We start from the raw sequence: 26,958 nt of genomic DNA, 5'->3' as shown, positions 1-26,958 counted from the left end.
TAGGTTTCACCCACCTTTTGTATTCGAATGGCAGGTTGACGAAAAGTTAAATTTCTTAAATGCAGATACAGCTCAAGCTCAAGGTGAGTTATATGACTATGTAAGAGCTGACTTTTATCAATTATACGAGAACATTAAAAATGAGATGAAAGTAGATAGGTTTTCAGGAAATGTAAATAACAGTACGGTATTATTGCAAGATTGTTTGGAAAATATATTGAAAGCAAATGTACCGAGAAAGCATATTATACAAAAGAAGAAATACAAAGCTCCTTGGATTACTAAAGAGTTAAAAGCATTAATTAATAAAAAAACAAAATATTTTGTAAAATTTAAGAAAACTGGTAATTTAGTCATTTATGAAAGATTTTCGGTTTTAAGAAAAAATGTTAAAAGAATGTACAATAAACTTAAAAAATGTTATTTTGAGCAATTGGAGAATAGTATTTGTACCAACAAAGTGTATTTTTGGAATAACTTTAAAAAGTCTCAAGACAAAAGTGTACCAAATAGAATTTTGTTTAATGGTACCACCATTACAGGGACAAAGCAAATTGCTGAAGTTTTTAAAGATGTATTTTACAATAATTTTAATTTAAAAGTTAATACCCTAGATTGTGCTGTAGTTAGTAATCTGAACAGCAATAATATAACGATTCCAGTAATATGTGAAAATGATGTTACTGAAGTAATAGGCAAACTTCGGCCATTAGCATCTTCAGGACCTGGGAGCTTTCCAAATTATATCCTTAAAGCATGTTCGAAAGAAATAGCCCCAGTCTTGTCAAAAATATACAATACCTCATTAAGAACAGGGTCATTCCCATCTAAATGGAAACATGTACATGTGGTACCGGTTTACAAGAATAATGACAAGTTAAATCCGAACAACTACAGGCCGATAACCTTATTGAACATATTTTCTAAAATTTTTGAAACCATCATTCACAAACACTTGTTTTTTAATGTAAAAAATATATTGCAAAAATCACAGCATGGCTTTTATAAAGGGAAATCAGTTGTAACCAATCTCTGTGAAATAACGGATGTTATATACTATGCAATGAAAAGTAGATCACAAACTGATGTCATATACATTGACATGAGTAAAGCTTTTGATTCAGTTGACCATAGATTGTTGTTAAAAAAACTGTCAAATACAGGTGTAACACCCTTGTACCTAAAATTTTTTGAAAGCTATTTGACTGGTAGAACATACCAAATTAAAATTGGAAATGTCATGTCAGATTCAGCCAGTATTAGTAACGGTGTTCCTCAAGGTTCTCCTCTGGGCCCATTACTTTTCTCTATTTTTATTAATGACTTACCAACAGTCTTAAATCATTCAAAGGTTTTACTTTATGCTGATGACATTAAGCTTTTTAGTGTAGTAAATAATATTGAGGACAACGATAGGCTACAAGATGACTTAAATAGAATCATTATGTGGTGCAAGGATAACGGTATGAGTATAAATTGTCTGAAAACTAAGTGCATGACCTACAGTAACAAATCGCAATACTATGTAAGTCAATACGAAATACAAGGTACTGTAATACAGAAAGTTGCCACAATAAAGGATTTAGGTGTAACATTTGACAGGTCACTAAGCTTTGGTGATCATATACAAAATGTATGTAATGAAGCAAGAAAAATAATTGGTTACCTGTTTAATCAATGGCCTGCTTTCTGTCAATCAAATACATATGTACTCTTATATAAATTACTGGTAAGGTCGAAACTAGAATATGCATCAGTGACTTGGAACAGCCTAACAAAAACTCTCGTAAACAAACTCGAGATGGTGCAAAAGTGTTTTATTAGAATACTTTGTTTTAAGTTAGGACTTGACTATTATTCTAGCACGTATGAACATTGGATAACGTATTTTAATTTGGAACGACTGGCTGACAGGAGAAAATTGATTGAATCTGTATTTGTAGGAAAGTTACTTGACAACCAATATACCTCAGACTATATTTTTAAAAATGTTGATTTTAAAGTTCCAACATATGGTACAAGGGCAAAAATTTTATTGCAACCGCATAATAGAAAACATATTTTAATCTGTAGGATTTTAGAAAGCTATAATGAATGCATATCTTAAAATATGACTTTATTTTAGAATTTTAAATGCAACTTAGTAGTTTTTATTTCTATTTTATTTTATTTTTTACTTTTAATTTTTGACACTTCTTTGTTTTAATAATTGACGTACACTAAACTGTCAATGTTTTTATTATTAATAATTTATGATATAGATGTAATCATAATTTTATCACTAGTACTATATATTTATTGCTAAAATAATGTAGAATAAGACAAAGTGCTGTATTTTTGCTGTATTTTAGCTGTTCTCAGCACGTAAAATAAAGTTTATTATTATTATTATTATTATTATTATTATTATTATTATTATTATTATTATTTAGATTTTATAACTTTAGGCGAAATGTATGTATCTTATATGCATTTCGTACCGCAAGCTACTTCCTATTTTTTTTTTTTTTTATTTGCCTCTGTCAAATATCAGTAACTTTCGTGAAAAAAAAAGTGTAAAGATTGTTGTACTTTTTCCTTAATGCTTAAAAAACATTGTTTGGGATTGAAATAGGTTAACGACTGGGGATTAATTCAAAATTCAACCCTAATACTTTGACTTAAGTGACATAATTAACATTTAATACTAATTCCTAATGTTTTTTCCTCAGTTTGAGACTTGTATTATACGAGGAGAAGGATGTAATTTAAATTTAAAAAATCGATTTAAATAAAAAAAAAATAACAAAAATGATTTTTTCCACCCTGATTGTTGAGAAGTTAGCATAAAATTCCACCAAAATATTAAAGTTGACAAGTACCCTTCATTGCTTGTTATTTGATGGACAGTGAGATCACAGACGATAACTTGTTGAATAATTGTTTACAGTGGTTTAATGGAGGGTGAAATGAGACAAAATAATAACATAACGTAGACCGTTAGTGGATACCTTTTAGTAAGTGAAATGATTAATGGAGGATAATAAAGTAAATAGACTTCATCTTAAGCCTAATTATCCTGACGTACTTCTAGCAACATCTTTTTACTCTCTTTATTCAAATCAGTAACTCTTGTGACGTCGAAACAATATAATAATAAATATTACTACTACCAGACAATATGACAATTAGTAAATCTCATTTAAAACTTAATATAGGTACTTAGCAGATGCAGTAGTAATAACCAACGATATGGTTTCCGTTCTTTTTAACATTCAGCCTCATTCTAAACCAAACCATTTTTGTCTTTCCCAGAGAATTCAAAGCAAAGGATCTGCATCAGAATTTAAAGTCTGATACCAATAGTTTTATTTACCACATCCAGTGTTAATATATTTGAGATTTGTGGTTTTGTGAAATTTGAAATTGTTCCGAGTGACAGTTGTTCTGATTTGAACGTTTATTAGCTTTCGTCTTTTTGGATCAAAAGATCCAATATATTTCAATCAAAAATTTTCTTGTAAGCTTTATATCTGGAGAACTACGTATAGTGTAGTCAAACCAAACTATCACTTAACTCAGTATGATCATCTTATTGCGTAAAAAATACGAGAACTCGATTTAGAGGCCGTTAAAACATTTTGTGGTTCCTAATCCCAAAACTAATTATTAGCCATGATCGCAATCTTTTGATCAATTTTTAGTTTTCCTAAAATTCGTGTTTAAAAAAAATAAAACCTTAATAGTTGTAATAAAGAAACGTTTCTTATGAACAGTGATCATTATTTTACTTTATCAGCTTTAATTTAGTAGTAGCCAATTGAATTATTTGTTTCCTAATTAATTGTTGTGTTTTGCAGGTTGGAATTTGAGTTGATGATAAAACAAATGAAAAAGAAGAGACGAACCTGACACGCGGGACTCGTGTTCTGGGTTACATTCCAACTCACCTTCAGTGCCGAGTTACCCAGTGAAAGTGTGCGGATGCGAGAAAGAAATCTGTATATATATATATATATATATATATCTATATATATTTGGAGAGGATTCGTGTGCGTGAAATTGGTGAATGTGTCTGCGAGCGTGAGGAAAGGAGACAGCTTTACGAATAGAAACAAATAAACTTGTTAAATATAGTCGATTAAATCCAAGATATGTAAATGTATGTAAAGTAACAGTATACTGCTTTTTCTTTTTCCTGAAAAGTATTTAGAATATTATTCTATTATGGATTGATGAGTTTTGGTACGTTGTAATAAAAAATTTCTAACGTAGAGATGTTAATCCATTCATTCCGAATGACTCTCAGTTTGTAACTAACAACTAGATAAGGTAACTTTGTCTTTTTCTAATGTTATGGCCCCAAACAATATCGCGCGGTGTTCATAATGAATAGTGCTGTTAGGAAATAAGCTACTCAGAAAAAGGTAGAAGAGTGCGCAGTTTCATACTTCCGAGATAATAGTTTTCTATTGTCCGTTGCTGCACTTTTGGAATAAATAGAAACTTCCTTTTTTTACGAAAAAAAAAAATCAATTCGTGTTTGAAGTCGATAATTTTTCACACAAACACACACATTACAAATATTAATATACAAAACCTATAACCTTCCTGCTAACGAAATGTCAGTGTAAACTTTCATTTTCGGTTTTATGCTCTACCGAAAATGTCCTTTGTTCGGTGTACATCAATTTGAATTATTTGGAAGGAGCGTGATGGGATACTAAACAATATTTTTTAAAAAAAATCCTGGTAAATGCGTTAAAACAGTAGTAACTTTAAAAAGCATTTAGTATAAACAAAAGAATACTCTTCTGTAAGCAATAGTTGTATATTCCATGGAAATAAATCATTGATAACTTTCATAATAAAGTACTGAGATAGTGCAATTGTATAACTGATATTGTATTTGAGCAGGAGATTTTCCCCTGACCTGTTAAATTAGTAATGATGCATATTACTAATATGAGCATTATATAAATTTTCCCTTTCTTATTCTCATGGACTAGCGTTTGTCAAATGTTAAAATCAAAGAGTTTCCACTCTTTCTATCTATAATGAGTTTTATTGTTGTTTGTTCGTTTTTTTTTTTTTTTTTTGTTGTTTTTTTTCTTACGGATGGTTACATATTTTTTCTGAAAACGCTTTTAAATAACACGTCCGTCAAATTTATTCGCGGGAGTTGCTTTGGTTATTCCTTTAAGTTTCCTAATTTTCATTTTTATTATTCAGTTATGCTTGTGAATATCTCGAAATATTATTTTCATTAATTTTTCATTTAAGCTTTGAGTAGCTTCAGTGGTATACATATCTCTGTATCTTTTACAAATCTAGTTGGGTAAATTGAATTTGTGTGCAATTAAAAGCCATTGAGATATGTTTTTAAATTGAATTTCTGTGGAGTTTCATTCACCCCATTCTGATGTGTGTCTACAGTTAACGTGGAATCAAAACCACAGAACCTCAGGAGAAACCAGGCGTGCTAAGCACTCGCATTTTGAGAGTTCAAATAATTAAAATTGAAACTGGTTCGGATTGTTTCTTAGTTGAGAAGGAGTATTGATATGAAATATCCTTTTGCTATGAACGGAGAATGTTCTAAGTGTGAGGGAAAAAAAAGTACTGTGGAGGACATTGTCCATTGGCCAATCGAATATAATAAAAGAGGAAAAAGAAAAGAGTGCAACTTGAAATCTCTTTGAAATTCAGAAAAAAAATTAAATGAAATTTTAGAAAAAAGTAAGAAATACAAAAGATGGAACATTGACTAATTAAAAAAAAAAAAAAAGTGAGAGATGCACTGTAATGATGATAACTATTTGCTTCTATTTGCATACAACTGCATACACTCAGTATTTAACATCGTTGAATAGCAAAACCATTGTTTTAAAATACAACAAAAATACTCAACATTTATATACACTGTAAGTGTTTTGTTCTGAGAGTAATCAGGGTTCCTAGTAATCTCAATAAATGCTTATATTGTTGAATAGAACTTCATATCTGCTGCAATGACCGTTGAGTCTCGTGTACTGCCTTCTTATATCGAATTACAATGATACCCTTCCCAAATATTCTATTGCAACGCTATATGCATAATGGTGGTCCAAAGAAACCGGATTATGGAATACGTAGTAGCATCAACTGTTATGGGATATCTGTCTGTGTGAAACACCACTGAAATGGGTATTTTAATTGTTGAAAGCGTAAAGTTATGGACAGTCTTAAAATAACAATAGTTGTCTGTTTGAATGTCTTTTTCTTAAAGCTAAACCAAAAGAAAGCTCTGGTCTACAAATATAACCCGGCAGCTTATCCTTCATAAGATGGTTTTATATAAATTTGTTTTGTTGTACACGGAATCTGTTTTTTCTGCTTCACACTTATAGCTGGTTAATTCTAATATGTGGAGCATGAACATCGATGGTGAATGTGGTATCTCCTCAGTTTCATCTTTGAACAAGCTAATATCCTCAGTTATTGTATATCGTTTTGCTGCGAGTTATTTAACTATTTTTGTTCGTTAATTAATGATTTTTATCCTATCAAAATGTAATGCTAAACATTCCTTTCTTTTTTGTGTTTTCTTAATGGTAATATCGGAACTAAATTTTAGTCTCCAAATGCCACATGCGAAAATAAATTTTTGCCAGTAAAAGATCCAGTTTAGAATAAGAAAAAGTTACGTCCAGTGCATGATACTATGTTTAGAGTAAGAAAAAGTTTCGTCCAGTTCATGCCTACTATGTATTTCAGAATCCCTAAAAATCAATTGTAGAAAATTATATTAAAACGTAGATACCTTTCTCAATATATATACATATGTATATTTCTTGTGTGTATAGTATTAAATGGTATTATTTCTTGTGTTGTTTCCTAATAAGTTATTCCAAGGAGAGTTGTCAAGAAGGAGTCACGGTTTTCAATGAAATCTCCAATCGTTAAGCAGAGTATACAGTTACCATATCATCTAATCTGTCACAACAACAAAATTGAATGAACGGAATTAAATTCAATTTAATAAATTTTAATTACATAATTCTGAAAAAAAAAAAAAAAACACTAAATATTAGTGTACACCTTACTGAGATGTCTCTTAATATAAGGATGTATTCGATTCAGAGTTGGAGATGAAAAAGGCGAACATACTCTGCCTTTTAAATTTCCAATAAACACATTTGCATCTTTCAATATAATAAACATTACTTACTGTATATTAACTGAGTTCCTACAATTACTTTGGACGAAGCTCATACTTGTCAAAGATTACCAAGGTTGGTCTAATTTTCATAGACCGAAAACACTGTTCTCACGGAGTTGCTTAGAAACAAAATGGCAGACCAACATCCTACGCTGAAAAGCACCTTCACGTTATGTTCAGTTCTTTATTGCACTTAGTTCACATAAGAAAAAAAGACCGTCATAAGTCAAACAGGAATCAGGAATGTCAATACCATTCTTTCTTACTTAGGTTCATCTTCATATTGTCGGCGTTCAGGTAGAAGTCACAAACTCTAAAAAACATACGAATGGAGTTAGGTACTTCTTCCAGTACGATAACGATAACAAGGTGAAATATACGACGTTTTAACATTGTGAGACTATATGTAGCAGGTAAAATTGTGATACTAACTGTGGTTATCCTTAGCATAACAATGACATCTGCTATATCTAGCCTCATAATAAGTATCAAAACGTCGTATATTTCATCTTGTGTATAGTCTTCATACTGGAAGAAGTGCCTAACTCCATCTGTATGTTTTTGAAGTTAGTGACCTGCCTAAACGTTGACGATATATTTCCACATTACCTTGAATCTTTTCCAAATGGTTTGTGTGCATTTATTTTCAATACGTACGATATGTTCCGAGCTTGCTATCGGTACGATGTTTAATGACATGTGACTATTATGAAGTTTCACGTTCGCTCTTCACCTGGTTTTGTTCCCTATGTTCTACGATGGAGCATCCCTCGAATGATGAATTTCAAGAAGATTGCTGGGTCCGCTGCCAATGCAGGATTAGCCTTCCTTTCACGGGAAAATTTAACAAGCTCCCACAAGAAAATCAGTTTCACACAAATTTAAATTCTATCTTGACTCCGTACTTGAAATTTTTCAAAATGTATTAGATTATCTAACGTATATAATGTGCATAAACACCTAATAACTTTTCTCCCAAAAGAGAAGGTTTTGTTTTAAACCTTGCTTAATGTATTTCTTTTCCTTACCAGCCTTACACTGTTAATTTCCTGCACATTAACGTTTATTGAAAACCGTGAATCCTTCTGAGATGATGTAAGTCTGATTTGTACTTAAGAGTGATTTTTTTTTTCTTAAAATCTGTTTTGCTACTCTGTTATTAGCTTTCTTACAGAAAATGATCTTTAATTTACTTATTGTTATAAAATTCTTAACGTATTTGTTTGTATGAAAACACTATTTTTATAGACGAAAGAAGTCGATAATATTCAAGCATACGCTCTGGCAGCTTTGATTGTATGACTGTAACTGTATTACATATAAAAAAATGAATAAAAGAATGTGCACAACTGTTCCATTTTCTAATTCGTTATTTATATTTTATTTGGTTAAACCCAGAGAATGTGCCAGTATTAAGGCTATATTAAAGGGAGAAGTGATATACAGAGTCAGCCAGAAAAAATGTATACACTGTTTAAGAAAAAAAAACCTATATATCATTTCTTAATTACATTTAATTATTGTTCAAACATGTGTTACAAACCTTGAAGTAAGCATGTGTTTACATTAGATGTTGAAAATGTTGGTCGTTGGCGGCCAAACACCTAACAGAACGATGAGTGGTCGCTGCAGTTACAGCGGTCAATGTACTAATGGAGATCGATGCACATGCCTCTGTAATCTTCTGGCGAAGGTTGTCAAACAATGCGTTTGATTGTTAATCGGGTTGGTGGTTCGTACCAAACTCCCCTCTTTACTGATGTTGCACTTCGATGGCATTCCCAAATTTGATAAAGGGGGCACGGTGGCTCTGGTAGAGCGTTCACCTCCGGTGCTTGGGGTCCCTGGTTCGATCCCAGCTCGCGCCGTGTGGACTTTGTGGTGGATAAACACCGTGCTCGTGGGTTTTCTCGGGGTTCTCCCGTTTCCTCCCACTTTCTTCATTCCACCATTACTCTCATCCTCACCGTCTCCTTTAGCCTAATCGGCATAACCGTGGCACGTAAAACTTAAAGATTTCATTTCATTTCCAAAACTTGATAAAACACTTCAAAACGTACTTCTGGTGCTCGAACGTCAACGTGCACTTACAATTTTCTTATCTCACTAACCGTGCTGATAGTACTGACATCTGTTGAGCGGAAAACCGTACTTCAACATAATTTCAATTGAAAACAATTGACGATGACGACATCTGTTAGGTGAAAAACCATACTACAACATACTTAAAATTCAGAACAATTGTCAATGCCAGTATTCTGATACAGGATGATAAAGAATGTATACACTTTTTCTGGTGGACTCAGTATTTCGTTAATAACATTTTTCCGGTTAGGCTCACAACTGATGTAAGATGTTGAGGGAATATACAGTTGTCTTGACAGGAAGAGCGTAGTACTGTCTTCAGATTCTAACTTAATCTGCTGCTTCGTCAAATTTTAACGTTATGCATACGAATGTCCGTCTCTTTTTCTTAAGATGGACGAAGTACGGTTACTTGCTGTCTCTACGAAATGCTCCATTTTGATTATATCGGAAACATGGTTGGCGTACAAGGCAAATTGAGATTCCAGGTTATTTAGTCATTCGCGGTGACAAAGGGAGGGCGGTATGCTGATTTACCACTTAAAACATATTCAAGTGAAAGTTGTTGACTTTCAGTCTTACGATGTTTATCAAGATATAGAAATTTTAAATCTTGTTCTTAATGTGAACCCTTGTCAATTGGTATTATTGTTGTGTAGAGATCTCCCAGCATACCGTATAGGAATTGTCAGCGATCGAAGATACCGTATTGGAACTATATCCACAAGTCGACCAAATATTCGTTGTTGGTGACTTCAATTGCGATCAACTCTGTCCAGATAATCAAGAAACTATTTACTATAAATCTATTATTTACTTATCAGGTTTCACACAGTTAATAAATGAATCCACGAGAGCCACTGAAACTATCGATTCTTTGCTAGATTTAAGTATTACTGACACACGGAACAGATACACCCATTGGAACATCAGACCACAGCGGAATTCACGTCACTCTCAAGCTTCATACAATATCCAAAACTCCCGGAAGAGTAATTCAGTGTCCTTCTTATGCTTCATTTAATACCAAATCGTTTTATCATGATGCACAAGATTACTCAAATGGAAACAATAGATAATAGAGTTGAATTCTTAGAAAAGTCTATAGTCTGTAATTTTGATAATCATGCACTGTTCAAAACGAAAAGGCTACCTAAGAACACGCTTCTCTTTATTTCAAATAACACAAAACTTTTAATGAAGTTACGTGGCCGTGCTTACAGAAAATATAAAAGAACGAAGAATCAGTTGCATTGGGAAGATTACAAAGGCTTGCGTAACTTCACAACTACTGTTGTTCGACAAGAAAAGATTGCGTATTTTTCTGATCGCATGATATCTACTAATGATGCACGCAACATATGGAAAACTTTGCGTGATCTTGGTGTAGGTAAAAGTGATCCATGCTTGATTCTTCCTGATGATGTAAACGACATTGAAGCTATAAATTCACATTTCACAAGTGTCTATAAAATGTCTGAGACAGACAAGCACTGAAATACTTGATCAACAAACGCATTGGCTTGCATCGCTTAAGTTAAATAACAATACTGAAACGTTTAAATTTCACACTGTAAACGAAACAGAAGTTAAAACTGCAATACACAGTATCAAGTCCAACGCATGTGTTTGATGGAATAACAGAAAAAGTGCTTCGACTGTCTGTACCGTTTATTTTAACTCCACTTGCTCACATAGTAAATTACTCATTAACTCAAGGTTGTTTTCCAGAACTGTGGAAGCGAGCGAAGGTGGTTCCATTGTTCAGGAAGACAGTTGTACAGACGCTTGATGAGCTTCGTCCCATCAGTATACTTCCAATTATCTCCAAAGTACTAGAAAAGGTAGCATTTCAGCAATTAATAACTTATATCAACAAAAATGAAATATTGCCTGTTACTCAATCCGGCTTCCGCAAAGAATATAACACAACCACAGCCCTTTTAGAAATTACATATTCAATTTTGAATTCAATAGAAAATTCAATGGTAACAGTTTTGGTCTTGTTGGATCTTTCGAAGGCTTTCGATGTGGTAAATAGTAAACTCCTACTGGCCAAAATGAAATATTACAACTTCTCGGAATGAGTTATTAAATGGTTCTGCAGCTATCCCTCTTGTAGACAGTAACAAGTAATACTAACAAAGGACGTATGCAAACCGTGACAGCTCGATAATTTATGAAAATTGGTACCCTGACTAATCGCGGATCGCCAAGCATCTTGGTAATAGTCACTCGATGCGGAAATGCTGCTATACGCTACGTAGAATATGTATACCAAGCAGTGACCGGGTGATGCTGTGCCAGAGTTATACCCCCAAAAAGCTCCGGGAAAGGTAAGATGATTGCTACATGAGGGTACACGTGACCAAGAACATGGTAGTAGTGTCATACAAACAGTGTTGCCATCGGAACCCAAACTTATAATTTTTAAATAGAACGTATATCATTTTATGACATTAAAACAATTGGCATAAAACGTGAAAGAAAATAAATAAAAATTGAGTTATCAGTGTTCCCAAATAAGGGAAATATGAGGCTCTGAAATTGAGAAATTATGAGGTCTCTACAGCTGTACAACAACAAGACTGCAGAAGGAAGAAATGTACAGTAAGAAGTAAACCACAGTATGCACAGCATCCAAAGACTGACGGACTTGATACATCATATCGAGTGTGTGGATAGGGCGAGAAATGTACATATTCTGCCATACTATCTATGGCTTTCCTGCTGTATGTATTCGTGAATTATGTTAAAATATTACTGGTAACCTGAATGCAGTGTGTTTTGCCTTCATCGTTGTCTCACATATTAACCTTTCCTATACTCTCGTCTAACACCTATCACAGGTCATTAATCTTTGCAAGATGTACTTTCTTGTCACAGATTTGTTACCTTTCGTGCCACAGCTTTTCTGTACTCTTTTCACGCGCTGCGACGTCGTTTGCGTGGTTTGGAAAGCATGCAGGATTTTTTGCAGTGTTGCAACCCCAAGACAGTTCGTTTGATAGCTCTCGGGAACGGTTCGAGATATCGATTCCACAAACCGCCATTGGAATTGTTGCGCTACAGGAAGGTTTGCTGTTCACATTTCCGCATTCATTCTACGGCTACTATAACATGTATCCTTTTTGGGTGAATCCTGTAACAAGCCCATTAGTCACAATGCTGTGCATGCTGTACTTTACCCCCTGCTGTGCATTTGTTCCTTCTGCGTAGAAACACGATTTTTTGGTGACACGCGAAATGTATCAGTTTTGTATGAAAATGTTGTGTACCTAATATATATATATATATATATATATATATATATATATATATGTGTGTGTGTGTGTGTGTGTGTCTGTGTTTTCACTATTTGTTAGATCATATCGCGATTAAACGCGAAATTCTGCAGAATTAGCGAAATTTGCAAATCTCGATATTCCTCGAAATTACGCGTAAGTGACAATTTTTCAACGATTTTACGGTTTATTCATTACCATTATTTCTCCCTTATGCATACTTGACCATGAGTAAACGCTACTAGTTCGTCATTTGTCTACCACAATGAAATATGGGACTGTCGGATGTCTGGCGCAAGCCCTCCCTCAGTTTGTTTTCTTGGCTGCAACGAGTGTGGTCCCAGATTTGCCTCGTGTACTTCTGAACAGCAAAGCAACCGGTACAATGCCGAAAATCACATGTACAAGAATCAGAGCATCAGAATTTAAAGCAAGAGATCAGAATTTAAAAATCATGGTCACTACGTTTTCGATGCACGTAAAAAAGTAGTTGTGTAAATTTTGTAATATTAGACTAGCCTGAAAGCAATGCGATTCGTGTGTGAAGCAGAATGAAAGTGAAAATCACAAAAAGAAGTTGTTTTATATTACCGAGAAAAGAACAAATTTAACACCAGAAAATATTGAAACAATGCATACGTGTTATTTGCATAAGTAGACTGTGAACACTAAAGTTTTTTTTTTTTTTCTATTAATATTCTCTATGTGCGTGTTTTTTTTTTTTTTGTTTTGTTTTGTTTGTTTGTTTAAATGATACTTTTATTCAATGAGGATGGTCAGTGTTATTTTTAAAAACTCAAATATTGTTTAATATAGTCATGCATGAGCTCATATGATTGATGAGTGGAAATTAAGGTGAAATAAAAGGCAACTAACTGTAACTGCCAAGGAAAATAGTGTTCTTACATTGAATTTTTATTCAACGATTTTATCCCGCTTTACGTTTATTTTTTATAACGAAATTACGAACTTTAATTTACCACAAAAACGTGTCTCTACTTCTGAAGTATTGTTGTATATTTATTCGTTTCTCTGTACGGAGCCCATAATTTCTCAACTTTAGAACCTCATATCTCCCTTATTTGAGAACACTGATAACCCAGCTTTTGTTTGTTTTCTTTCACGTTTTATGCCAATTGTTTAATGTCAAAATGGTGTAAGTTCTATTTGAAAAACTACAAGTTTGTGTTGGGATGCCAACACTACTTATGTGACACTACTGCCGTGTTTTTGATTTCGTGTCCCCCTTCCGTAGGTATCAGGTTACCTGCACATATTTTTCATTTTCTGCCTTTTCCGGCGCTTTTCGGGGTATAACTCGGCACAGCCTCACCCGGTCACTACTTGGTGTATGTATTCTACGTAGCGGATAAACAAAGCATTTCCGCACCGTGTGATTATCATCAAGATGATTAGCGATCCACAATTAGTCAGGGTATCAATTTTTATAAATATCTAGCTGTCGCGATTCGCATACGTCTCTTATAAGTGGAACAAAGACTCAGGTATCTACCCTATCCCTGATAAAAGCAGAAGTTCCGCAAGGCTTAATATTAGGCCCCCTATTATTTTCGCTCTTTTCTGTAGATCTTTCTATAGTTATAAAACATTCGTCAGTTCACTTCTATGCAGATAATACACAGATCTTCATCAGTAGTACACCTTAAAATAATATGGACACCATAGAATTACTTAATAGAGATCTTTCAGCTGTTAGCAACTGGTGCCTTAAGAATAGTCTTTTACTTAATCCAGTAAAATGTGTTTTTACTGTATTGGGAACATCACATCAGTTGAGCAAATTCAACCCTGATGACCTAAAAGTAACTGTGGTAGATTCCAATGTTCCATTTTCTCCCTTTGTAAAAGATCAAGGCTTAATAATAGATCAAGGGCTTAGCTGAAATAAACACATTTCTGAACAGTGTATTAAAGGTAAGCGCATCTTACGACAGTTTTATAAATTAAAAGGCTATTTGTCGCAAGAAACAAGACTATATCTTGTTAATACTCTCATTTTTCCTCTGTTCGACTACTGCGATTCAATATATGGTAGCTCTCTCTCCACTCAAAATACTAGGGCAATTCAGAAAATACAGAATTACTCTTTACGCTTCTCTCTCAATTACAGAAAGTCTCAGCATATTCTGCCGGTACTTAATGAATACAATATCCTAACCATGTCCCGAAAACGATATTTCCGGTACTGTTGTTTACTATATAAAATAAATTCACACAAAACACCACATTACTTGCATCATAAATTAACATGTAGATAAGATTCACCGTTACAATACCCGAGGAAGTAATAAACTGAATATGCCGAGACATTCTTTAAAAATAACAGAGAAGGCATTTTCAATTTCGGCAGCAAGAATCTGGAACTCCCTACCAAAGTCAATCACTGACAAACCGTACAATTAATTTAAATCATCACTCCAAACATTATTATTTAGTGACCAAAGACAAAGCATTGGCACACAAAAGGTTTACTAAAGTATGAAATTTGACTGAAATTGAACGAGCAGTATGTGTATAGTGTTTTTTTCCCCTTACATTTACTGTGTGTTTTGTTTATCCTTAGTATTATTGAATGTCCTTTTTTTGTTGTTGTTGTTGTAATGATGACATGATGACAAGGGTTAAGTGGCAGAACAGCCTCCGGCTGAACCTCGCCCGCTGAAATAAAAAGCAATTCAATTCAATTCAATTTCAGATTCATTCCGTCATTTATGAATTGCGTGGAGTTCTGCGACAATTAGCCAATTTCAGGCAACATTCCATCTTGCAGTGCTTTGATGGATTGGTACGAGTGAAATGTCACATTTGACGTTTGGAAGAGAACTCACTTCAGCAACACAACACACGAATTGACTAAGGTCACGTTTCTACTTTCACAAAGTCTGTACACATCCAGCAAACAGGCTGGGGTACCCAGTGGACAATGGAGAATACACAGTCAGGAGTTATTTTTCTTTACAAGTTCAAACTGGGATATTCTGTACAAGCCGCAAAAGCATTAACGGTGCAGGGCTAATAGCGAAAAACTTTTTAAACTAAAAGTTACTATTTTCAAGTTGGTCACTGAAAGTTACTTTTTTTTTTTAATTTGTCACTAAAAGTTACTTTTTTTGGGAAATAATGTGACTTTTTCGTGTGATTTATGTTTTGCATTGGCAGTTTTCTAAGAAAAATATAAATATAAATGGAAAAAGGCAGAAGCTTGTTACTCATTACTGTTCTGAAAGCTTCAGTACTTGCTGCCACATGCGAAACAGTGAGCTTTATTCTCACTTCAGCTTTTATTCTTTCTAAAGCACAGTGGATGGTTGGTGAGTGCTTAAGCTCTCAAGGTGGGGTTGAGAACCCTTCTATGTCTATTCTTTCTTCTATAATAATGGTCTTTTAGTTTTCTCTCGTAATAGTTAACGCTCCCCTTAACGTTGTGTGTGTGTGTTTGTGTGGTTCATCATGTTCGTTTTGTGTTATGCTTCTTGTATGTTCTTCTTAAGAGTAGGTGATGAATTTGAATATTTCATGGCTTTGAGAACTCTCAATGCTAAATTAAATATAATGTATGGGATGAAGAAATTCGGAAATAGGCGAGAACTGATTCCACTTACCCAGAAGCTTCTTGCATCTGCTAAGTCTGCTTACCTTAACTACAAAGCATACTTAGAAAACCTAAGAAAGGAGGAAGCTCGAAAAGAAGTACAGAAGAAAAGATGAAACAAAACAACAGAGAGGTGATGGAGAAATTCACAAAGGAAAAAAGGGGCATGATGAGAGTTTGGTCACTTTTTCGTGTGCTTTTGGTCACTTTATGGTCACTTTTCAACTATTTGCAAGAGAGCAGACCGTTATGAGCCCTGACGGTGCATTTGGACCAAGAATGACAAATGAACGCACCATTCACCGTTGGTTTGACATATTCTGTTCCGGTGACACAGCATTGGAAAATGAGCCTCGTGGGCAGCGACCAACATCATGTTCAGATGGACTCCTCGGGATCACAGTGGAAGGCAAACCCTCGGAAAAGATTTCGTCCAATTCCAGACGAATTAGGCATACATCATACCACCAGGTTTCAAATTAAGTTTTTTATGAGACGGGAGAACTTCGTCTTGTTTATATAATACTGTATAATAGATAGTGGTACGGTGTTCACCTCTGGCGCGTAGATTTTCTCGGAGTTCCCAGTGTCTACCTATTTCCGTCATTCTATAGGGTGTCTATCGGTCACGAAAGTCATGAAAAAGTCACGAAATCAGAAAACGGTCATGGAAGTTAAGATAAAGTCACGAAATTTAGCTTTTGGGTCACTTTTATTTATCTGTACAAATATTAAGTATAGACCGGAAAATTTTGTTCTATAAAACGTCAAAATTCACAACCAAAAATGTGTATGGTCTGCTTTAGACGCTACTAAATCACAAGCAAAGCACGCTTCTATCGCATGCATGAAAATACGGCCTAATCCACACCCAAATTTTCTCTTGAGAATGTTGTGAAATTTGATTGTTTGGTAAAGAAAAGGTCACGAAAAAGTCCCCAAATTTCATTTTGGAATTATAGTAGACACCCTGTTCTACCATTTTCAATGTCTCATCGTCAGCGTCTCTTCCTTAGCTTCGGTGTATAATCTTGTAACGAAAACAAAAAATCATCAGATAAATTGAAATCATACGAGTAATGATTTACATAGGAGCCACTTTTAAAGGAATTGTTTCCGATATCTTGCTTGACTAATCGTCTGTTTCATCGTTCTACATTATTCATTCATTCCATTCTCGATTGGAGAATAGATAACATTACACACACGATATCCATTTATTCTTACCTTCATTACCTCTCATATGGTTGATTCTGAATGATTGTTCAGTCTAAAGCTATATTCTATATAGGTTTTTTAGAGCAAAAGGTGATGCTGCACTTGCCTTCGTACTCCAATGAACAATTTAAAATTCGTTTTAGAGATACAAATGAGTTTAATATAAATACCAATATATATGTTTACTGATTTCACAGTATCAGATTATTAATTTCTTTGTCGAATAGTCTAGATCAGTGGTTCTCAACCTAATTCCTATCACGAACCCCATTTTATCACATCCTCTTGCCAGTGACCCCCTTATAATTTCTGGTTTGTACTAATCTTGTATGGGATTTTTAACATACCTATTGCAGAGACTTCACAATATCAATCTATTTCTATAATAGTAGAATCCATTTCTTACTTATAGTGGATACAGTAACTTCCCTAAAAGCGAATGAATTAAAACTAAATTTGTTCAATTCATTCATATTACAAATATCGAATCCGATCCGTCATACTGCTTCAACATGGAAAAAACTAACTAACTCTATGGCCTATGGAACCCGGAAGTTCAGTGCCGCGTTCACAAAAGCTCTCCACTGACTTCTATCCTTAGCTAATTAGATCCAGTTTCTACTTTGTATTCCTATCTCTGCGAGATCCATCTTAATATTATCCTCCCATCTGCGCCTAGGTCTTCCTAATGGTCGTTTTCCTATGGGTCTACCAGTCAAGACTTTGAAAGCGTTTCTACTTTCTTCCATTCTAGCTACATGACCTGCCCACCTAAGCCTCCTAGACTTGACGATCCTAACAATGTTGGGTAAACCGTATAAATTATGTAGTTCCTCGTTATGAAGCTTCCGCCATTCCCCATTCTCGTTCCTCTTGGGTCCGAATATTCTTCTCAGGATCCTGTTCTCAAATACTTTCAGTCTATGTCCTTCCCTCAGAGTAAGCGACCATGTTTCGCAACCATACAGAACAACAGGCATGATTATCGTTTTATATATTTTAAGCTTCAAATTCCTCGACAGAATTCGCGACGACAAGAGATTTTGGACCGAATAGTAACACGAATTCCCTGCTTTTAGTCGACATTTAATTTCTTCGTGAATATGATTAACATGGAAGTCATTCCAAAATTTTAAAACTTCGTAACTCCCTTAATTTTTGGGTTGTACGATAAAAAAAAAAATTAAGTGATTTCTAAGTTTGTTTAAAAAAACTTGGACAATTGTTAAAAAAGTTATTGAGTATTTTAATTGACTTAATAATGTGCGTCACGAAGATTGAACCGAACATTGCCGCACTACTGAAATCACACCATGCTCAGGTATCTCATTAGCTTTCGACTTTAATTGTATTTCAATATGCAGGTTGTGTTGCATTTGTATTTTTCTGGTATTTCAGTATGCAGTTCTCATTATTATCATATCGTACCTCTTTTATTCAAATTTATTTTTAAACAACTCTGCACCTGTTAAAAATGTTTAGTAGTCTTTTTTTTTTTTTTTTTTTTTGTTAACAGTATGTATTAAAATAAAAATATATCTATCAGAACAAATTCAAAATAATATTTAAAAATATTTTCCGGTATTAGATTTTAAGTATATTTATCTCTTCCGCTTATCTTGGCGACCCCCATGAAACCCTTTCGCGACTCCCAGGTGGAGAAACCCTGGTCTAGATAAAGTATGAATCATACCCAGCAGTTTACTGATTTTCTCGTTGTCGCGTTTCATGCGCTCCCTAACCGTTCGTTTTCTAGTAATAAATAAGTAAATAAACAAATAACATGTTAGTAAGAGTTTTCTTCTATAGCCTGCCAGTTATGATCATCATAGTTAACTAGAGAAATTAGTGATAATTGCTCAGTATGGGAACCCCAAACAGTGTTGTACATGTCTGTATGTCTACCGCCATTGTGTATGCTTTGCGAGGTTACACTGTTAACAAACGCTAGTGAAACAGAAAGAAAAGTATGCCTGGCATTCGGTAGAGGTGTGGTAAATCAGCAGACAGTACAATGATGTAATTAAGCATACAGAACAAATAATAATAATTAAAAACACCTAAATAGTATTTTATACTGTTAACAGGTCAGTCCAGATTCAGTTTAGAAAATTACTCTCGTCATCCTCTTTTCTGGAGAGAATCTGAAACCCATTATAGCTTCTCCAACATTTAACCAAGACCATTACGAGACAAGTGTAGGGAAGTCGATCCTCTTACACGTATTCGAACGAGATATGCTAAACATATTGCCACCTCATCCTCCACCAGTATGTATGGCTTTTTTGAGGTCCAGCGCATTGTTGGCAGCCTGCTTACAACGATAATGTGTATTTGTATGTTCTTTTCAGTATTTTTTCCTATTTAGGGGTAAAAGTGCTGTTTAAAAGGGCACAAGCTGCTGAAAAGGAGAAGAAGAAAATATATATAGAACTAATTTTAATAGTTGTTATTGCATCGACATATTTTCTTGTTTCGGTTACTATGACTACCTGTTTATGTTGTTGATAGAGTAACTAAGATATAATATATAACGTAAGATCATCTTGTATGAATTTGATGTTCATCATTTTAATGTGTCATATTTGGTATTTATCGCACAATATATATATGGTAACTTAGGGGATTAACGCCACCTTAAGGTTCTTTGATTTTTCACACTTTTATGTGAACATTTAGATAAGTGGAAAAGGCATTCAGCAATAGAATAGTCTTTGCACCGTTCGACGAAAAAATATCGTCTCACTCTTTGCAATAATAAACTGTGTGGAAGCCATTTTGTGTAATGGGAGATTTTGGCGTTATTACCTACATGTGTGGGTAATAACGCCAGTGGCACCGGGGTAATAACATCATGGAATAGATTTTCTCACAACCTAAAGTACACCATGATATTAATTACTTGGCATACGCATAAACATTATTTACGCTAAGATTAATTATAATAGATACTCAACCTGAAGAGAAATATTAAATAGAACATAAAATGGTGGAAAAATACAAAGAAACACTCACTTGTATTTCCATATAATGATTTATTAAGTGATACCTGTTTCTTTATTGCTTATAACAGTTCAGACGTTTAATAATAAGCGTAGTTCAAACTTCCATGCTAAATAAATGAAGCGTGAATGAAATCGAGAAAACATAATAAACTAAATAAACATAATAAAATAAAGCATAAATAATTTTCAAAAAGACCAAAGTTGAATGAATTCATTCAAATTTTTCTAACAAGGAGAGACTGCCAACTTTGAGAGCTGTATTTAATTCAAACTTTGCAAAATAGGTATTTCGACGTCACTGAGAACGGTGATGATCATAGAGTAATGATATAGTATAGTATAGTATAGGAACTAGTATAGTATAGTATGGTATTGGTAATAGCATAGTATAGTATAGTAATCAGTGGTGATGATAGTCGTTCGAAGCACTGCTACTTTGTTATGGACGACTATCATCACCGTTCTCAGTAAAGTCGAAATACCTATTTCGCAAAGTTTGAACTAAATTCAGCTCTCACAGTTGGGATCCTTTTCTTGTAATGTAACTTACAAGAATATTGAAGGTTGCAAATAATGTAATGTAAATATTACACGTTAGATATTAAGGTAAGTTATTATACGTAAAAATCGCAAAGGTAAGTTATGAGTTTATGCTTTTAAACTTCTAATTAGTTTTGAAGTTAGAGGATACCCAATATCACATAACTTGATAATTCTTTCATACAAGGTGGCCTCTTGTTCTGAACACAGAGTAAGCTTTGTTCCTAATTTGGTTGTTGTAGTGCCTTTTCTAGGTGTTCGTCTTGGTATTTTGTAGTCTTGCTACTGGCTGTTACAGACAATTAGTTTTCCTTCACTAATATCAACGCAACTTTGAGTGCGTCTTTGGGCCAAGCTGTTCATAGATTGCGTTTTTTATATTTCGAAGGCATCTACAACATAAAACAGAATTTCGAATAATAATAACACCAAAAATACGTGGCGTTGTTACCCCAATTCGGAAAAGGCGTTATTGCCCCAACCATTGTCGTTTCTCTTTCGAAATGTGAATTACACATTGCACGAGAGGAAGATAATTAGTCACTATTGTATTTACAAACTATAGGCTATGCCCTATAAAAATAATACACAATGTAAACTTTTTTAACTCGCGATATAAACTTTTTTAACTGTCGCCACACTAACAACTTACCTTTCCAATTTTACAACAAACGTTGCGAACGTTCTCCGGATACACTCTTTCCACACTCACGCTCGACACAATATCGCCAATAAACTGCAAACTCACCATGTGGTTTCACTAGCAACGACGCATATACTGCATATAACATCTTGCAGATAACTTGTAAACTGTGTGAGATATAGGTCCGGCGGTATTCTCCCAAAGCACCTAATTCTAAAGTGTATAATCGTGATGCGTGACTTATTTTAATCTTATGAACTTTATAAATACTAACTATTCAATATTTGGAACTGGGGATTGTGAAGAAGAATAACGTTACATATAGATGGTGCCGAAACGGGATCTTTGAGGTTAGTTAGAAGTTTCAGTAAACTGTCTCATATATTTGAACACCACGTAGCACGTAGATAGTAGTATAGCACGTAGATCTCACCAACTTTGTCCGCAAATCTCACCAAAGCTGGTGCAAACTCATGTTATTAAAATAATGACGTGCTATACTACTACATAATGTTTCGTATATGTTTTATGTTTGTATTTTTATTTTCTGTCTGTATTTTCGATTGCAACATTGTTTTAATCTTATTTTGTATTTTTTTGTTTTGAGTTTTGCATTTTTTTAAATTTGTTTCCTCCTTGTTATTTTCCTTTTGCAATTTAGATTGCAACATTGTGTTCTTTAAAATTTTATGCTTCTGCATTTTTAGTTTTCAGTTAGCATTTTTTATTTTTTAACTTGTAATTTTTATTTTGTTTCAAATTTAGATTGCAACATTGTGTTTTAAGTTATGTTTCTGCATTTTTAGTTTTCAGCTTGCATTTTTATTTCTTAACTTGTAATTTTTATTTTGTTTCGAATTTGTAATGTAACATTGTGTTTAAAGTTGTACTTTTAATATTCTTTTGCAATTTGGATTGCAACATTGTATTTGATTCTGTATTTTTAGTTTTGAATGTTTCAATTTTTAAACTTGTATTTTTAATTTTTCTTTTGCAATTTGGATTGCAACATTGTATTTTAAACTTTTGCTCTTGTATTTTTGATGACAACACTGTTTTAAGTTTTGGTTCTGTATTTTTTAGCTTTGCATTTTTAATTGTAACATTGTGTTTTAAGTTTTGCTTTTATATTTTTTATTTTCCGTTTTGTATGTTAGATTGCAACATTGTTTTTTAAATTTTCTTTCTGCACTTTTTATTTTCGGTTTGTACATTTTGTTTGTAAGTTGTATTTTTAATTTTCTTTTGCAACTTAGATTGCAACATTGTGTTTTAAGTTATGTTTCTACACTTTACTTTTGGTAACTTGTTGTTTTACTTTTAGTTTGTGTATTCAATTGCAACACTGACTTAAATTTTACTTGTCCATTTAACAATCAAAAAGTTTCATGTAATAAATTTTAAGTTTAATCGTGTTGTGATGTGTTAAAAAATAACTTTCTTATGTTCAAGTTTATGTTTTGATAATTTTAATATTTTCGAAATGTAATTCCTCTGAGCTTCTAATGAAGCAAACAAATAAAAAAATTAACAACAAAGTTCCTGCATAACTGAATAATTGTATAACAAAAAACAATAAACTAGTTTAAACCGGTTTAAACCAGTTTAAACACCTGTAGCAACACAAACAAAAGAAATTCCTAGCATTACTAACAAAGGAATTTTTTAGACCGATAACACATTGGAAAAGCATACAAACAAGTAGTTATAATTATTTCAAGTGTTGCAAACTTTAATATTGCATTTACAAATTATATTACATTATGTAATATTACTGTTACTAATTTAAAATATGTTAAAGCACCTGCGTACGAGATTACAAAGCTAACTGCGTTTGGGTACAAGATTACAAAACGAAATGTATTTGGGTACGAGATTAAATTTTAAACTATAAATCCCTCGCAGCAAGCCGCGCCGCGCACTATAGAATTACTACTGTTAAAGTAAAGCCAATCATTGGTATACTCTCTGTTGTTAAATCATTTATTTTAAAATACCAATTTTGTTACAAAGTTACATCTAATAATAAACTTTGAAATATATCTTAAAGTTACAAGTCTTTTGGAAGTTACATTTACTAAACGTGTACAGGAATTGTTCATACATTCTTATGTCCATCTTCGGTTAAGTTCGGCAATTTCCGGAACCATTCGTATGGTACATTAACCAACATGTACAGGAATTGTGAATAAAATCTCATGTTCATCTTCGGTTAGGTTCGGCAATATTCGGAAAACTTCGGGAAACTTCGGGAACCTTCGGCAATCTTCGGGAATCTTCGTGTGGAGTTCTTGGAATTTCCATTTACTAGTGTTAATAATAAACAATCAATAAAAAGTAAACACACTTCCTGTTTGTACTCTGCGTGCTGTAATTAATGTAAAACAATCTCATTACGGCAATTTGTAAATTACAATTATCGTAAAGTGCTAAAGGATTAACCGATAAACTTAAAAGTATATCTTCGGTGAACTAAAATATACTTAGTGAGTGACAAGTGGTAGTGCATCGATACTAAACTGAAAAAAGTTACGGGAACTTTTATGATTGTAGTTAACGGCAAGTGTTAGTGCAATTCCCGACAAGCTTTTAAGTGCGCTGTCGGTAAACTTACAACTAAATCTGTTGTGAACTAAAACAAGTTCGGGAAAGTTTTATTATTATACTTACTGGTAAGTGTAAAAATTCTTTAAAAAGTGTGTCTTTGGTCAACACATTGTGAATCATATCATAAAAGTCTACTTACGAAACCTTATCATTTAAAAACTGTAAAAGAAATATCAAAGTTCTGTGTACATCATTGTATAAAATATTTACTGTATAAGACAAAAAATTCATATTGCAATTACATATTTAGTGTGTCAATCACACAATGGAAGGACAATCTGTCATCACGTAAATTTTGTAAATTGTATTCATGCTTGTTACAAGTGTAAGGACATGAAGCTTGATGATACATGCTTTGTATGCGGTGATAAAAATGGATTCCGTTCGTTTGATTTTCACAACATTGAAGAATTTGTTAATCATGTATTAATAACTCGACCAATGTTTAAAAAAATCATTGTGCTTTCCCATAATGGCAGTAATTATGATATGCAATTCTGTGCTAAAACTTTGATCATAAACCATCATTTTACACCTGAAGTAATAATGTCAGGGCAAAAAATTATTGAAATGCGTTTAGGACAAAAGATTTACTTTCGTGACACATATTTGTATATGGGAGTTAAATTATCTAAATTACCTAAGACGTTAGGTCTTTCTGCAAATTTACGAAAGGGAGATTTTCCGTACTTGTTTAATACATTAGAAAACCAAAATTATATAGGCCAAATTCCTGATCTAAAATATTTTGATGCTGATTCAAGGAGCACTGAAGATCGAGAGCAACTTATCATATGGCACAAAGACCGTGTTGCAAGTAATGAGGAGTATAATCTCCAAAAGGAAATGATTGAATATTGTCGGAATGATGTTAAAATTTTAGCAGAGGCTGTCATTAAATTTTCAAACTTAATTGAAGACAAAACAAATGGTATCCAATGTTTTATCGCTGCACCAACTATTGCTAGTTTGGCAATACTAACATATCGTACCTTATATTTACCCAAAGAAATTATACCAATTATTCCACCTTATGGGTTTGACCATCGTGATCGTCAAAGTCTGAAGGCAATGTACTGGCTGCGATACTTAGAACGTACTACTGGTAATAAAATTCTTCATTCTGGAAATGGTTTGGAAAAACGATTTGGAAGGTATAAGGTTGATGGATTTGAAACTAAAACAAATACAGTTTACGAATTTCATGGATGTTACTATCACGGATGTTTAAACTGTTATCCTACACTACGACACGTGTCCCTAGATTCATCCTCTAAGCAAGGTACATCAGTACAAGATCGGTATGAAAACACCGTCACAAAAATAGCATTTCTTAAAAAATTAAATCTTAATGTCATTGAAATGTGGGAATGTGAATGGGACCTCATGGTAAAAAATGATAAAAAATTACAACAGTTTATTCAAACACAGTGTCATGATCTTGTTGATCATCTGGTACCTAAAGATAGTTTTCATGGTGGGCGTACAGAATGTTTTAATGCGTTGTACGAATGTACCAGCGAAGAGTTTGTGGCATATTATGATATTACCAGTCTTTACCCCTGGGTAATGGCACGTAATCCATTGCCTATAGGAAAACCTATAATATACAAGGGGCCTGACTTTCCACAAGTGCAAAGTATTCATGGATTAGTGAAATGTAGTATCTTACCTCCCAAAGACTTATATTTTCCAATTTTACCATATACATGTAATGATCGCCTTTTGTTTGGGTTATGCCGTACGTGCATGGAACAAAGTGACAACAACTGTATGCATAATGATGTCGAGCGTGTCCTTACTGGTACATATTGTACTCCTGAACTTCATGTAGCTTTAGATCTCGGATACAAAATTCTACAAATTATCGAAATTTGGGAATTCAAATTATCCGGATCAGAAGATAATTTGTTTAAAGATTATGTCAATTCCTTCTTAAAAATGAAACAGGAGTCTTCAGGATTTCCTAGCTGGTGCAAAACTAAACAAGATCAAGAAAAATATATTACAGACTATTATGAACATGAATGCATTCAGTTAACGGAAAATAACATTGAATCAAATCCTGGTCTAAGATATATTTCCAAAATATTTCTCAATTCCTTGTATGGTAAATGGGGACAAAGAACAGATTTATCTCAATCTGTAATTGTAGATACTCCAGAAAAATTTTTAAGTTATCTATGGGCACCACAATATGAGGTACAAACTGTATTGCCTATTGGAGAGCGGCATCTCATTGTATCATATAAGAACATTGAAAACAAAAACAAGCCATGGAAATTTTCCAATGTTGTCCTTGCAGCCTTCATCACCTCTTGGGCGCGTCTAAAACTTTACGAATTACTAACAGCTATAGATCCTGATCGTGTATTGTACTGCGACACTGATAGTATTATGTTTGTACAACAACGTAATGAAAAGCCTCCACTTTCTTTGGGTTCCTATTTAGGTCAGTTAACTAATGAAGTTCCTGATGGGTGGGAAATTGATGCATTTATAGGCTTAGGGCCAAAAAATTATGCCTATAGGATGAAAGAAGTTCAAACAGGGAAAGTAGATTATGTATTTAAAATTAGAGGAATAACTTTAAATCATCGTACACGACAAGAAATTAACTTTGATCATTTTTATCAACTAGTTCGGGATAAAGCTGACAAGAAACAGTTACACAATCCAGGAAGAATTGTTCGTAAGCCTGGGTTTGTCATCGTATCCAAGTCTGAAACTAAAACACATCAGAAAGTTCAAAATAAAAGACGACGATTAAATCATAACAGTAT

General features: G+C 33.5%; 1 protein-coding gene across 3 annotated transcripts in view; it reads left to right on the top strand.

The window, feature by feature from the left end:
* LOC145673531 (uncharacterized) overlaps positions 1–8,537 on the top strand; it is a 326,206-nt gene extending 317,669 nt beyond the window's left edge. For all 3 annotated transcript variants that reach the window (XM_081743322.1, XM_081743320.1, XM_081743321.1), the window contains one exon: positions 3,840–8,537. In XM_081743322.1, the coding sequence (XP_081599448.1) occupies positions 3,840–3,891 (52 nt within the window). In that variant the 3' untranslated portion in view covers positions 3,892–8,537. The remainder of the gene's footprint in view (positions 1–3,839) is intronic.
* Positions 8,538–26,958: the final 18,421 nt, after the last annotated feature.

Source organism: Thermobia domestica, chromosome 16 (genome assembly GCF_964235325.1).
Source record: "Thermobia domestica chromosome 16, izTheDome1.hap1.1, whole genome shotgun sequence".
NCBI classification, from domain to species: Eukaryota; Metazoa; Arthropoda; class Insecta; order Zygentoma; family Lepismatidae; genus Thermobia; species Thermobia domestica.
This window is presented reverse-complemented; position numbering and strand designations above follow the sequence as displayed.